The 16,797-nt window shown below is 43.0% G+C and overlaps 1 protein-coding gene across 3 annotated transcripts in view; it reads left to right on the top strand.

Moving 5' to 3' along the window:
* LOC139755467 (phospholipid-transporting ATPase ABCA3-like) overlaps positions 1-16,797 on the top strand; it is a 154,521-nt gene that overhangs the window by 44,795 nt on the left and 92,929 nt on the right. For all 3 annotated transcript variants that reach the window (XM_071673802.1, XM_071673801.1, XM_071673803.1), the window contains exons 4-5: positions 8,189-8,405; positions 9,273-9,503. In XM_071673802.1, the coding sequence (XP_071529903.1) occupies positions 8,189-8,405; positions 9,273-9,503 (448 nt within the window). The remainder of the gene's footprint in view (positions 1-8,188; positions 8,406-9,272; positions 9,504-16,797) is intronic.

Genomic DNA, 16,797 nt, shown 5'->3' with positions numbered 1-16,797 from the left:
AAGAAGTGCATCAACAAAATAAGTAGGAAGTACATCAGTGACGTCAGTAGGGAGAACATCAATGTAGTAAGTAGGAAGAGCATCACTGAAGTCAGTGGGGAGGATAACAGTGAAGGTAAGCAGGGCTTGTATGAGTGATATATGCAGGAAGTGCATCAATGAAGTAAATAACTTCTTGACGAAGGAAAATTTTCTCGTTCCGTTCCTAGTTTCATTATGATATAGATAACGGAAGATTGTCCACGGTAGGCTTTTGTTACGCTAGAAAATACCAGCGGGAACATTAGAAAAGATCCTTGATATTTGAGATTAATTCTGGATTTGTTAATCTTAAGAACTGCATTACGCGTCAGGTATCCCGAATGATTGATTAATGAGATAAGTAGGAAGATTATTAATGAAGCATAGTACACAATACTTGCTGGGATAGTACACAATACTTGCTGGGATAGTACACAATACTTGCTGGGATAGTACACAATACTTGCTGGGATAGTACACAATACTTGCTGGGATAGTACACAATACTTGCTGGGATAGTACACAATACTTGCTGGGATAGTACACAATACTTGCTGGGATAGTACACAATACTTGCTGGGATAGTACACAATACTTGCTGGGATAGTACACAATACTTGCTGGGATAGTACACAATACTTGCTGGGATAGTACACAATACTTGCTGGGATAGTACACAATACTTGCTGGGATAGTACACAATACTTGCTGGGATAGTACACAATACTTGCTGGGATAGTACACAATACTTGCTGGATAGTACACAATACTTCCCTGGATAGTACACAATACTTGCTGGGATAGTACACAATACTTGCTGGGATAGTACACAATACTTGCTGGGATAGTACACAATACTTGCTGGGATAGTACACAATACTTCCCGGGATAGTACACAATACTTGCTGGGATAGTACACAATACTTGCTGGGATAGTACACAATACTTCCAGGGATAGTACACAATACTTGCTGGATAGTACACAATACTTGCTGGGATAGTACACAATACTTCCTGGGATAGTACACAATACTTGCTGGGATAGTACACAATACTTGCCTGGGATAGTACACAATACTTGCTGGGATAGTACACAATACTTGCTGGGATAGTACACAATACTTGCTGGGATAGTACACAATACTTGCCTGGGATAGTACACAATACTTGCTGGGATAGTACACAATACTTGCTGGGATAGTACACAATACTTGCTGGGATAGTACACAATACTTGCTGGGATAGTACACAATACTTGCTGGGATAGTACACAATACTTGCTGGGATAGTACACAATACTTCCCAGGGATAGTACACAATACTTGCTGGGATAGTACACAATACTTGCTGGGATAGTACACAATACTTGCTGGGATAGTACACAATACTTGCTGGGATAGTACACAATACTTCCCGGGATAGTACACAATACTTGCTGGGATAGTACACAATACTTGCTGGGATAGTACACAATACTTGCTGGGATAGTACACAATACTTGCTGGGATAGTACACAATACTTCCCGGGATAGTACACAATACTTGCTGGGATAGTACACAATACTTGCTGGGATAGTACACAATACTTCCCAGGATAGTACACAATACTTGCTGGGATAGTACACAATACTTCCTGGATAGTACACAATACTTGCTGGGATAGTACACAATACTTGCTGGGATAGTACACAATACTTGCTGGGATAGTACACAATACTTGCTGGGATAGTACACAATACTTGCCTGGGATAGTACACAATACTTGCCTGGGATAGTACACAATACTTGCCTGGGATAGTACACAATACTTCCCAGGATAGTACACAATACTTGCTGGGATAGTACACAATACTTGCTGGGATAGTACACAATACTTGCTGGGATAGTACACAATACTTGCTGGGATAGTACACAATACTTGCTGGGATAGTACACAATACTTGCTGGGATAGTACACAATACTTGCTGGGATAGTACACAATACTTCCTGGGATAGTACACAATACTTGCTGGGATAGTACACAATACTTGCTGGGATAGTACACAATACTTGCTGGGATAGTACACAATACTTGCTGGGATAGTACACAATACTTGCTGGGATAGTACACAATACTTGCCTGGGATAGTACACAATACTTGCTGGGATAGTACACAATACTTGCTGGGATAGTACACAATACTTGCTGGGATAGTACACAATACTTGCTGGGATAGTACACAATACTTGCTGGGATAGTACACAATACTTGCTGGGATAGTACACAATACTTGCTGGGATAGTACACAATACTTGCTGGGATAGTACACAATACTTGCTGGGATAGTACACAATACTTGCTGGGATAGTACACAATACTTCCTGGGATAGTACACAATACTTGCTGGGATAGTACACAATACTTGCTGGGATAGTACACAATACTTCCTGGGATAGTACACAATACTTCCCGGGATAGTACACAATACTTGCTGGGATAGTACACAATACTTGCCTGGGATAGTACACAATACTTGCTGGGATAGTACACAATACTTGCTGGGATAGTACACAATACTTGCTGGGATAGTACACAATACTTCCTGGGATAGTACACAATACTTGCTGGGATAGTACACAATACTTGCTGGGATAGTACACAATACTTGCTGGGATAGTACACAATACTTGCTGGGATAGTACACAATACTTGCTGGGATAGTACACAATACTTGCTGGGATAGTACACAATACTTGCTGGGATAGTACACAATACTTCCCTGGATAGTACACAATACTTGCTGGGATAGTACACAATACTTGCTGGGATAGTACACAATACTTGCTGGGATAGTACACAATACTTGCTGGGATAGTACACAATACTTGCTGGGATAGTACACAATACTTGCTGGGATAGTACACAATACTTGCTGGGATAGTACACAATACTTGCTGGGATAGTACACAATACTTGCTGGGATAGTACACAATACTTGCTGGGATAGTACACAATACTTGCTGGGATAGTACACAATACTTGCTGGGATAGTACACAATACTTGCTGGGATAGTACACAATACTTGCTGGATAGTACACAATACTTGCTGGGATAGTACACAATACTTGCTGGGATAGTACACAATACTTGCTGGGATAGTACACAATACTTGCTGGGATAGTACACAATACTTGCTGGGATAGTACACAATACTTGCTGGGATAGTACACAATACTTGCTGGGATAGTACACAATACTTGCTGGGATAGTACACAATACTTGCTGGGATAGTACACAATACTTGCTGGGATAGTACACAATACTTGCTGGGATAGTACACAATACTTCCCAGGATAGTACACAATACTTGCTGGGATAGTACACAATACTTCCCAGGATAGTACACAATACTTGCTGGGATAGTACACAATACTTGCTGGGATAGTACACAATACTTGCTGGGATAGTACACAATACTTGCTGGGATAGTACACAATACTTGCTGGGATAGTACACAATACTTGCTGGGATAGTACACAATACTTGCTGGGATAGTACACAATACTTGCTGGGATAGTACACAATACTTGCTGGGATAGTACACAATACTTCCCAGGATAGTACACAATACTTGCTGGGATAGTACACAATACTTCCCAGGATAGTACACAATACTTGCTGGGATAGTACACAATACTTGCTGGGATAGTACACAATACTTCCCAGGATAGTACACAATACTTGCTGGGATAGTACACAATACTTGCTGGGATAGTACACAATACTTGCTGGGATAGTACACAATACTTGCTGGGATAGTACACAATACTTGCCTGGGATAGTACACAATACTTGCTGGGATAGTACACAATACTTGCTGGATAGTACACAATACTTGCTGGGATAGTACACAATACTTGCTGGGATAGTACACAATACTTGCTGGGATAGTACACAATACTTGCTGGGATAGTACACAATACTTGCTGGGATAGTACACAATACTTCCCAGGATAGTACACAATACTTGCTGGGATAGTACACAATACTTGCTGGGATAGTACACAATACTTGCTGGGATAGTACACAATACTTGCTGGGATAGTACACAATACTTGCTGGGATAGTACACAATACTTGCTGGGATAGTACACAATACTTCCCTGGGATAGTACACAATACTTGCCGGGATAGTACACAATACTTCCCTGGATAGTACACAATACTTGCTGGGATAGTACACAATACTTGCAGGGATAGTACACAATACTTGCTGGATAGTACACAATACTTGCTGGGATAGTACACAATACTTGCTGGCTAGTACACAATACTGGCCTGGGATAGTACACCAATACTGCTGGGATAGTACACAATACTTCCAGATACACAATACTTTGCTGGGCTGAAGTACCACAACTGAAGTACCACTAACTTCCCAGGATAGTACCACCAATACTTGCTGGGATAGTACACATACCTTGCTGGGATAGTACACAATACTTGCCTGATAGTACACAATACTTGCCTGGGCTAGTACCACAAATACTTGCCTGGATAGTACACAATCACTTGCTGGGATAGTACACAAATACTTGCTGGGATAGTAACACAAACTTCCTGGCTCGTACACAATCACTTCCCCAGGATAGTACACAATACTATGCTGGGCTAGTACACAATACCTTGCTGGGATAGTACACAATACTTGCTGGGATAGTACACAATACTTGCCTGGATAGTAAACAATACTGCCTGGGATAGTACACAATACTTGCTGGGATAGTACACAATACTTGCTGGGGATAGGTACACAATACTTGCTGGGATAGTACACAATACTTGCTGGATAGTACACAATACTTGCTGGGATAGTACACAATACTTCCCTGGATAGTACACAATACTTGCTGGGATAGTACACAATACTTCCCTGGATAGTACACAATACTTGCTGGGATATAGTACACAATACTTGCTGGGATAGTACACAATACTTGCTGGGATAGTACACAATACTTGCTGGGGATAGTACACAAATACTTGCTGGGATAGTACACAATACTTGCTGGGAGAGGTCACAATACTTCCAGGGATAGTACACAATACTTGCCCTGGGATAGTACACAATACTTCCAGGGATAGTACACAATACTTGCTGGGATAGTACACAATACTTGCCTGGGATAGTACACAATACTTCCCAGGGATAGTACACCAATACTTGCTGGGGATAGTACACAATACTTGCCCTGGGATAGGTACACAATACTTGCTGGGAAGTCCACAATACTTGATGGGATTAGTACACAATACTTGCCCTGGGATAGTACACATACTTCCCGGATGGGATAGTACACAATACTTGCCCTGGGATAGTACACAATACTTCCGGGATAGTACACAATATTGCTGGGGATCGTACACAACTTCCAGGGATAGTACACAATACTTGCGGGATAGTACACATATCTGATAGACAATATGCTTGGGGATAGTACAACAATACTTGCCCTGGGATAGTACACAATACTTGCTGGGGATAGTAACAATACTTCCGCTGGGATAGTACACAATACTTGCTGGGATAGTACACAATACTTGCTGGGATAGTACACAATACTTCCCAGGATAGTACACAATACTTGCTGGGATAGTACACAATACTTGCTGGGATAGTACACAATACTTCCCGGGATAGTACACAATACTTGCTGGGATAGTACACAATACTTGCTGGGATAGTACACAATACTTGCTGGGATAGTACACAATACTTGCTGGGATAGTACACAATACTTGCTGGGATAGTACACAATACTTGCTGGGATAGTACACAATACTTGCTGGGATAGTACACAATACTTGCTGGGATAGTACACAATACTTCCCAGGATAGTACACAATACTTCCCAGGATAGTACACAATACTTGCTGGGATAGTACACAATACTTGCTGGGATAGTACACAATACTTCCCAGGATAGTACAAAATCCTTCCTGGGAATTGTACACAATACCTTTCGGTGAGAGTGCAAACTGCTTATCGAGGACTGTACAAAATATTTCTCCTTGATTGCGGGAAAAAACGAGAAAAATAGGCACTGTCTCCCTTGTGCTCTTTTTTTTTTTTTTTTTTTTCCAGCTAGCCTTTCCCGCCTTACCGTCAGGATCAGACGACTGATCCTTGGAGGAAAAACCCTGGATTGGATCCAATTTTTCCCCTCCTTTTAGAAAATGGAAGGGGAGGAGGATTTCCAGTCCCCATTCCCACTCTTCTTAGTCGCATGGGTCACGCAGGAGACACGTGTGTAGTGCTCTCTCTTCCCTATATCCAGTGACGCATGTATTGATCTCAGATATAGTGACCAACAGCGTTATGGAGGTCTATGTTGCAACGTACCTCAGTAAGATAGAGTGGAAACTCAAAATCTAAAGGACAGTACATCGAGCATTGCCTCTCTAAGTTGACACTTTCCTGATTCCCGATTCAACAGACGATGAAAACGTTGGTGAATATTTCCAAAACTACGACACGTTTATCAGTCCAAACTGCTCTGTTTAGCGCCAGTCGACTCTGCGTTAACTTCTGTTTAGCTCCAGTCGACTCTGCGTTAACTTCTGTTTAGCTCCAGTCGACTCTGTGTTAACTGCTCTGTTTAGCACCTGTCGACTCTGTGTTAACTGTTCTGTTTAGCACCAGTCGACTCTGTGTTAACTGTTCTGTTTAGCTCCAGTCGACTCTGTGTTAACTGCTCTGTTTAGCACATGTCGACTCTGTGTTAACTGTTCTGTTTAGCACCAGTCGACTCTCTATTAAATGCTCTGTTTAGCACCAGCCGACTCTGTGTTAACTGCTCTGTTTAGCACCGGTCGACTCTGTGTTAACTGTTCTGTTTAGCACCGGTCGACTCTGTGTTAACTGTTCTGTTTAGCAGCAGTCGACTCTGTGTTAACTGTTCTGTTTAGCAGCAGTCGACTCTGTGTTAACTGTTCTGTTTAGCACCGGTCGACTCTGTGTTAACTGTTCTGTTTAGCAGCAGTCGACTCTGTGTTAACTGTTCTGTTTAGCACCAGTCGACTCTGTGTTAACTGTTCTGTTTAGCTCCAGTCGACTCTGTGTTAACTGCTCTGTTGGGCACATGTCGACTCTGTGTTAACTGTTCTGTTTAGCACCAGTCGACTCTGTGTTAAATGCTCTGTTTAGCACCAGCCGACTCTGTGTTAACTGCTCTGTTTAGCACCGGTCGACTCTGTGTTAACTGTTCTGTTTAGCACCGGTCGACTCTGTGTTAACTGTTCTGTTTAGCAGCAGTCGACTCTGTGTTAACTGTTCTGTTTAGCACCAGTCGACTCTGTGTTAACTGTTCTGTTTAGCACCGGTCGACTCTGTGTTAACTGTTCTGTTTAGCAGCAGTCGACTCTGTGTTAACTGCTCTGTTTAGCAGCAGTCGACTCTGTATTAACTGCTCTGTTTAGCACCAGTCGACTCTGTGTTAACTGTTCTGTTTAGCAGCAGTCGACTCTGTGTTAACTGTTCTGTTTAGCACCAGTCGACTCTGTGTTAACTGTTCTGTTTAGCACCAGTCGACTCTGTGTTAACTGTTCTGTTTAGCAGCAGTCGACTCTGTGTTAACTGTTCTGTTTAGCAGCAGTCGACTCTGTGTTAACTGCTCTGTTTAGCAGCAGTCGACTCTGTGTTAACTGCTCTGTTTAGCACCGGTCGACTCTGTGTTAACTGCTCTGTTTAGCAGCAGTCGACTCTGTGTTAACTGTTCTGTTTAGCACCAGTCGACTCTGTGTTAACTGTTCTGTTTAGCACCAGTCGACTCTGTGTTAACTGCTCTGTTTAGCACCAGTCGACTCTGTGTTAACTGCTCTGTTTAGCAGCAGTCGACTCTGTGTTAACTGCTCTGTTTAGCAGCAGTCGACTCTGTGTTAACTGCTCTGTTTAGCAGCAGTCGACTCTGTGTTAACTGTTCTGTTTAGCAGCAGTCGACTCTGTGTTAACTGTTCTGTTTAGCAGCAGTCGACTCTGTGCTAACTGTTCTGTTTAGCAGCAGTTGACTCTGTGTTAACAAATCCTCTGGTTCCAATGTTTCATGATGACCTGCCCTGGTCCTCCCCACTCAGGTGGCAGGGGAACACAACTCGAAGTCCTCCTCAACATGTCGTTCCTCCGCAGGTCTCAACGTTCGACGTCGCCAACGAGGAGAAACTGAAGGAGATCCTGTGTAAGAAATATGGCATGTGGGTTAATACTGCGTTCATTCGATCGTACTGCTTTGCGGCGAGCATGCCTGCCTACCCGGGGGAGAGGAAGATCTTCTACGGTCCCCCAAGCAACTTTACCAAAGACGTCGCCTTGCACGTAGCGGACGTTCTACGTCTGGACGAGAGCGGTAAGTGGACAGCTTCATGGTTGGACGCTAGCAGTGTGCCACGCTGTCATGGACAGCAGGAGGGAGGTGGGGGGGAACATTGGCTATCTCTAACTAACGAACTTCATAAGGTGAACGTTTTGTACCTAGGAACCTATACCCATGTAGCCTTGTCTTAGATACCAGGTTTGAGTCTTGTGGGGATCAAACTTCGAAGTCTAACAGCGATATATGGGTACAAGATGTCCACTTTTAAGTTTTTGTTTTGTCTAAATATTCACACCTTCTTTGCTTTCTGGGTTGGTGTTCTCCTGATCAGTTTAAACTACTGACACTGGACTTTTCTGCCCCTTGTTTGCTCTTCTACATTTACCAGGATGGAATCGCGAGCCTCCAGTCATGCCAGATGTTCTGCTGTCTTCACTCCGCTACTAACCCCTTCCGTCTGTCTGTTTGGATGTTGCTTCTCCTTCTCTCATCTTCAGGTTTCAGTTCGGCCAGAGCTCTCCCGGGCAGCATGAATGTCATACTGCTCCTAAGACCTAGACTCACGGCATGCGATTAGCTGCTTCTTCCCATAGTTTCTGTGTTGAGACCATCCATGCGAGGATTGGCCTTGGTGACGTCATCTTTCCTCGCGCAGCGAAGATGCTGAATTTATCTACATTCCTTTATTCATCTTTCCTTCTTCCTTGACCATTCTAGTCTAGAGAATCGAGAAACACCGGAGGTCAGAATAACTCAACCCCTCCTCCCCCCATTCCTTCCCTCCGACGGTCTTACCTCTAACCCTCGACCATTTACCGTTGCATCCGGCGTGACCTCGAGTGAGGAATGCGTTTGAACCACTGTTGAAAGAGATTATCGTTCCTCCCCCACTACTTGCAGTGCTGCAACCAGTGGCCAGCAACGAGGATATGGACGTGCTGGTCGAGAAATCTTACTTCGAGACCAACGACTCTTGGGCCGCTTTCTACGTTGGTCTCTTCTTCCACGACCTCGACCAGCTGACGGACGACCCTCCTGAGAAACTAAACTACGACCTGAGACTCGAGGGCCAGTGGGCGACGTCCCAGCTCTACCCATTCATGCAAATCCCGGGTCCCAGGAACTACAGCTGTGAGTACCGTCAGCGTGTATACGTCTTCTGTGTACAGTGCACGTCCTGTGGTGAGTCTACACCACCACATCTGCTCAGAGCATAGGCGCGATCCCACACATATGCACATACATCAGCGTTAGGGATGTTTCAGCGCAGTCAGTGCTTGAAGCAATAAAAAACGAGCTTACTATTCTTCGTGGTTTGTGTGACTGACACACTATCAGTTGCTGACGTATATCATCAGCTGTTCGTGCACACAATCAGCTGCTTACGTAATTTGTCAGCTTTAGATGGAGTTTATCAACATTTGACGCCGATGCTAGCGACTATACGTAATTTGTTTAGCTAGGGATTCCGTCTGTAAGGCCTGAAATGTCCTCTTAACAAATGCGGTACACACGGCTCTCAGCGTCACTTACCACTGTGTTTTTGTAAGGGATTTCCATGTAAGAAAATAATGCCTGACGATTTCACTGCTGTTCTCTGTTCTTATCATAACAGGTTTTACCCCAGAAAGATATGATCACATGACTCAACTTTACCTCCGGCAGATAAAGCGTCAGGATAAATGCAATTGTGTCAATGATTCATCTCGAAAATGAACTCACCTCCTTTTTGGTTGCCCCACTAAGTAAATATAACACAGCTATTACCTATTTGAGAGAGAGGGAGAGAGAGAGAGAGAGAGAGAGAGAGAGAGAGAGAGAGAGAGAGAGAGAGAGAGAGAGAGAGAGAGAGAGAGAGAGAATTGACAAAACACGAAAACATAAGAATATATATATATATATATATATATATGTATATATATTTTTTTTTTTTTTTTTTGCTTTGTCGCTGTCTCCCGCGTTTGCGAGGTAGCGCAAGGAAACAGACGAAAGAAATGGCCCAACCCACCCCCATACACATGCCTTGATTCAATCCACTGACAGCACGTCAACCCCGGTATACCACATCGCTCCAATTCACTCTATTCCTTGCCCTCCTTTCACCCTCCTGCACGTTCAGGCCCCGATCACACAAAATCTTTTTCACTCCATCTTTCCACCTCCAATTTGGTCTCCCTCTTCTCCTCGTTCCCTCCACCTCCGACACATATATCCTCTTGGTCAATCTTTCCTCACTCATTCTCTCCATGTGCCCAAACAATTTCAAAACACCCTCTTCTGCTCTCTCAACCACGCACTTTTTATTTCCACACATCTCTCTTACCCTTACGTTACTTACTCGATCAAACCACATTGTCCTCAAACATCTCATTTCCAGCACATCCATCCTCCTGCGCACAACTCTATCCATAACCCACGCCTCGCAACCATACAACATTGTTGGAACCACTATTCCTTCAAACATACCCATTTTTGCTTTCCGAGATAATGTTCTCGACTTCCACACATTCTTCAAGGCTCCCAGAATTTTCGCCCCCTCCCCCACCCTATGATCCACTTCCGCTTCCATGGTTCCATCCGCTGCCAGATCCACTCCCAGATATCTAAAACACTTCACTTCCTCCAGTTTTTCTCCATTCAAACTCACCTCCCAATTGACTTGACCCTCAACCCTACTGTACCTAATAACCTTGCTCTTATTCACATTTACTCTTAACTTTCTTCTTTCACACACTTTACCAGACTCAGTCACCAGCTTCTGCAGTTTCTCACATGAATCAGCCACCAGCGCTGTATCATCAGCGAACAACAACTGACTCACTTCCCAAGCTCTCTCATCCCCAACAGACTTCATACTTGGCCCTCTTTCCAAAACTCTTGCATTCACCTACCTAACAACCCCATCCATAAACAAATTAAACAACCATGGAGACATCACACACCCCTGCCGCAAACCTACATTCACTGAGAACCAATCACTTTCCTCTCTTCCTACACGTACACATGCCTTACATCCTCGATAAAAATTTTTCACTGCTTCTAACAACTTGCCTCCCACACCATATATTCTTAATACCTTCCACAGAGCATCTCTATCAACTCTATCATATGCCTTCTTCAGATCCATAAATGCTACATACAAATCCATTTGCTTTTCTAAGTATTTCTCACATACATTCTTCAAAGCAAACACCTGATCCACACATCCTCTACCACTTCTGAAACCACACTCCTCTTCCCCTATCTGATGCTCTGTACATGCCTTCACCCTCTCAATCAATATCCTCCCATATAATTTACCAGGAATACTCAACAAACTTATACCTCTGTAATTTGAGCATATATATATATATATATATATATATATATATATATATATATATATATATTTTTTTTTTTTTATACTTTGTCGCTGTCTCCCGCGTTTGCGAGGTAGCGCAAGGAAACAGACGAAAGAAATGGCCCAACCCACCCCATACACATGTATATACATACGTCCACACACGCAAATATACATACCTACACAGCTTTCCATGGTTTACCCCAGACGCTTCACATGCCTTGATTCAATCCACTGACAGCACGTCAACCCCGGTATACCACATCGCTCAAATTCACTCTATTCCTTGCCCTCCTTTCACCCTCCTGCATGTTCAGGCCCCGATCACACAAAATCTTTTTCACTCCATCTTTCCACCTCCAATTTGGTCTCCCTCTTCTCCTCGTTCCCTCCACCTCCGACACATATATCCTCTTGGTCAATCTTTCCTCACTCATTCTCTCCATGTGCCCAAACAATTTCAAAACACCCTCTTCTGCTCTCTCAACCACGCACTTTTTATTTCCACACATCTCTCTTACCCTTACGTTACTTACTCGATCAAACCACATTGTCCTCAAACATCTCATTTCCAGCACATCCATCCTCCTGCGCACAACTCTATCCATAACCCACGCCTCGCAACCATACAACATTGTTGGAACCACTATTCCTTCAAACATACCCATTTTTGCTTTCCGAGATAATGTTCTCGACTTCCACACATTCTTCAAGGCTCCCAGAATTTTCGCCCCCTCCCCCACCCTATGATCCACTTCCGCTTCCATGGTTCCATCCGCTGCCAGATCCACTCCCAGATATCTAAAACACTTCACTTCCTCCAGTTTTTCTCCATTCAAACTCACCTCCCAATTGACTTGACCCTCAACCCTACTGTACCTAATAACCTTGCTCTTATTCACATTTACTCTTAACTTTCTTCTTTCACACACTTTACCAGACTCAGTCACCAGCTTCTGCAGTTTCTCACATGAATCAGCCACCAGCGCTGTATCATCAGCGAACAACAACTGACTCACTTCCCAAGCTCTCTCATCCCCAACAGACTTCATACTTGCCCCTCTTTCCAAAACTCTTGCATTTACCTCCCTAACAGCCCCATCCATAAACAAATTAAACAACCATGGAGACATCACACACCCCTGCCGCAAACCTACATTCACTGAGAACCAATCACTTTCCTCTCTTCCTACACGTACACATGCCTTACATCCTCGATAAAAACTTTTCACTGCTTCTAACAACTTTCCTCCCACACCATATATTCTTAATACCTTCCACAGAGCATCTCTATCAACTCTATCATATGCCTTCTCCAGATCCATAAATGCTACATACAAATCCATTTGCTTTTCTAAGTATTTCTCACATACATTCTTCAAAGCAAACACCTGATCCACACATCCTCTACCACTTCTGAAACCACATGCTCTTCCCCAATCTGATGCTCTGTAAATGTAAGTGTAAGAAAGTAAATTCTCAATCAATATGGGTAAAACTGAAAGTTGATGGAGAGAGGTGGGTGATTATTGGTGCATATGCACCTGGGCATGAGAAGAAAGATCAAGAGAGGCAAGTGTTTTGGGAGCAGCTGAATGAGTGTGTTAGTGGTTTTGATGCACGAGACCGGGTTATAGTGATGGGTGATTTGAATGCAAAGGTGAGTAATGTGGCAGTTGAGGGAATAATTGGTATACATGGGGTGTTCAGTGTTGTAAATGGAAATGGTGAAGAGCTTGTAGATTTATGTGCTGAAAAAGGACTGATGATTGGGAATACCTGGTTTAAAAAGCGAGATATACATAAGTATACTTATGTAAGAAGGAGAGATGGCCAGAGAGCGTTATTGGATTACGTGTTAATTGACAGGCGTGCGAAAGAGAGACTTTTGGATGTTAATGTGCTGAGAGGTGCAACTGGAGGGATGTCTGATCATTATCTTGTGGAGGCTAAGGTGAAGATCTGTATGGGTTTTCAGAAAAGAAGAGTGAATGTTGGGGTGAAGAGGGTGGTGAGAGTAAGTGAGCTTGAGAAGGAGACCTGTGTGAGGAAGTACCAGGAGAGACTGAGTACAGAATGGAAAAAGGTGAGAACAATGGAAGCAAGGGGAGTGGGGGAGGAATGGGATGTATTTAGGGAATCAGTGATGGATTGCGCAAAAGATGCTTGTGGCATGAGAAGAGTGGGAGGTGGGTTGATTAGAAAGGGTAGTGAGTGGTGGGATGAAGAAGTAAGAGTATTAGTGAAAGAGAAGAGAGAGGCATTTGGACGATTTTTGCAGGGAAAAAATGCAATTGAGTGGGAGATGTATAAAAGAAAGAGACAGGAGGTCAAGAGAAAGGTGCAAGAGGTGAAAAAAAGGGCAAATGAGAGTTGGGGTGAGAGAGTATCATTAAATTTTAGGGAGAATAAAAAGATGTTCTGGAAGGAGGTAAATAAAGTGCGTAAGACAAGGGAGCAAATGGGAACTTCAGTGAAGGGCGCAAATGGGGAGGTGATAACAAGTAGTAGTGATGTGAGAAGGAGATGGAGTGAGTATTTTGAAGGTTTGTTGAATGTGTTTGATGATAGAGTGGCAGATATAGGGTGTTTTGGTCGAGGTGGTGTGCAAAGTGAGAGGGTTAGGGAAAATGATTTGGTAAACAGAGAAGAGGTAGTGAAAGCTTTGCGGAAGATGAAAGCCGGCAAGGCAGCAGGTTTGGATGGTATTGCAGTGGAATTTATTAAAAAAGGGGGTGACTGTATTGTTGACTGGTTGGTAAGGTTATTTAATGTATGTATGACTCATGGTGAGGTGCCTGAGGATTGGCGGAATGCGTGCATAGTGCCATTGTACAAAGGCAAAGGGGATAAGAGTGAATGCTCAAATTACAGAGGTATAAGTTTGTTGAGTATTCCTGGTAAATTATATTATATATATGTATATATATATATATATATATATATATATATATATATATATATATATATATATATATATATATATATATATATATATATATATATATATATATATATGTGTGTGTGTGTGTGTGTGTGTGTGTGTGTGTGTGTGTGTGTGTGTGTGTATGTAAAAGAAGAGTGAATGTTGGGGTGAAGAGGGTGGTGAGAGTAAGTGAGCTTGGGAAGGAGACTTGTGTGAGGAAGTACCAGGAGAGACTGAGTAAAGAATGGAAAAAGGTGAGAACAATGGAAGTAAGGGGAGTGGGGGAGGAATGGGATGTATTTAGGGAATCAGTGATGGATTGCGCCAAAGATGCTTGTGGCATGAGAAGAGTGAGAGGTGGGTTGATTAGAAAGGGTAGTGAGTGGTGGGATGAAGAAGTAAGATTATTAGTGAAAGAGAAGAGAGAGGCATTTGGACGATTTTTGCAGGGAAAAAATGCAATTGAGTGGGAGATGTATAAAAGAAAGAGACAGGAGGTCAAGAGAAAGGTGCAAGAGGTGAAAAAGAGGGCAAATGAGAGTTGGGGTGAGACAGTATCATTAAATTTTAGGGAGAATAAAAAGATGTTCTGGAAGGAGGTAAATAAAGTGCGTAAGACAAGGGAGCAATAGGGAACTTCAGTGAAGGGCGCAAATGGGGAGGTGATAACAAGTAGTGGTGATGTGAGAAAGAGATGGAGTGAGTATTTAGAAGGTTTGTTGAATGTGTCTGATGATAGAGTGGCAGATATAGGGTGTTTTGGTCGAGGTGGTGTGCAAAGTGAGAGGGTTAGGGAAAATGATTTGGTAAACAGATAAGAGGTAGTAAAAGCTTTGCGGAAGATGAAAGCCGGCAAAGCAGCAGGTATTGCAGTGGAATTTATTAAAAAAGAGGGTGACTGTATTGTTGACTGGTTGGTATGGTTATTTAATATATGTATGATTCATGGGGAGGTGCCTTAGGATTGGTGGAATGCTTGCATAGTGCAATTGTACAAGGGGATAAGAGTGAGTGCTCAAATTACAGAGGTATAAGATTGTTGAGTATTCCTGGTAAATTATATGGGAGGATATTGATTGAGAGGGTGAAGGCATGTACAGAGCATCAGATTGGGGAAGAGCAGTGTGGTTTCAGAAATGGTAGAGGATGTGTGGATCAGGTGTTTGCTTTGAAGAATGTATGTGAGAAATACTTAGAAAAGCAAATGGATTTGTATGTAGCATTTATGGATCTGGAGAAGGCATATGATAGAGTTGATAGAGATGCTCTGTGGAAGGTATTAAGAATATATGGTGTGGGAGGCAAGTTGTTAGAAGCAGTGAAAAGTTTTTATCGAGGATGTAAGGCATGTGTACGTGTAGGAAGAGAGGAAAGTGATTGGTTCTCAGTGAGTGTAGGCTTGCGGCAGGGGTGTGTGATGTCTCCATGGTTGTTTAATTTGTTTATGGATGGGGTTGTTAGGGAGGTGAATGCAAGAGTTTTGGAAAGAGGGGCAAGTATGAAGTTTGTTGTGGATGAGAGAGCTTGGGAAGTGAGTCAGTTGTTGTTCGCTGATGATACAGCGCTGGTGGCTGATTCATGTGAGAAACTGCAGAAGCTGGTGACTGAGTTTGGTAAAGTGTGTGAAAGAAGAAAGTTAAGAGTAAATGTGAATAAGAGCAAGGTTATTAGGTACAATAGGGTTGAGGGTCAAGTCAATTAGGAGGTAAGTTTGAATGGAGAAAAACTGGAGGAAGTAAAGTGTTTTAGATATCTGGGAGTGGATCTGGCAGCGGATGGAACCATGGAAGCGGAAGTGGATCATAGGGTGGGGGAGAGGGCGAAAATCCTGGGAGCCTTGAAGAATGTGTGGAAGTCGAGAACATTATATCGGAAAGCAAAAATGGGTATGTTTGAAGGAATAGTGGTTCCTACAATGTTGCATGGTTGCGAGGCGTGGAATATGGATAGAGTTGTGCGCAGGAGGATGGATGTGCTGGAAATGAAATGTTTGAGGACAATGTGTGGTGTGAGGTGGTTTGATCGAGTAAGTAACGTAAGGGTAAGAGAGATGTGTAGAAATAAAAAGAGCGTGGTTGAGAGAGCTGAAGAGGGTGTTTTGAAATGGTTTGGGCACATGGAGAGAATGAGTGAGGAAAGATTGACCAAGAGGATATATG

The sequence above is a fragment of the Panulirus ornatus genome, chromosome 19 (assembly GCF_036320965.1).
Source record: "Panulirus ornatus isolate Po-2019 chromosome 19, ASM3632096v1, whole genome shotgun sequence".
In the NCBI taxonomy this organism is placed as follows: domain Eukaryota; kingdom Metazoa; phylum Arthropoda; class Malacostraca; order Decapoda; family Palinuridae; genus Panulirus; species Panulirus ornatus.
This window is presented reverse-complemented; position numbering and strand designations above follow the sequence as displayed.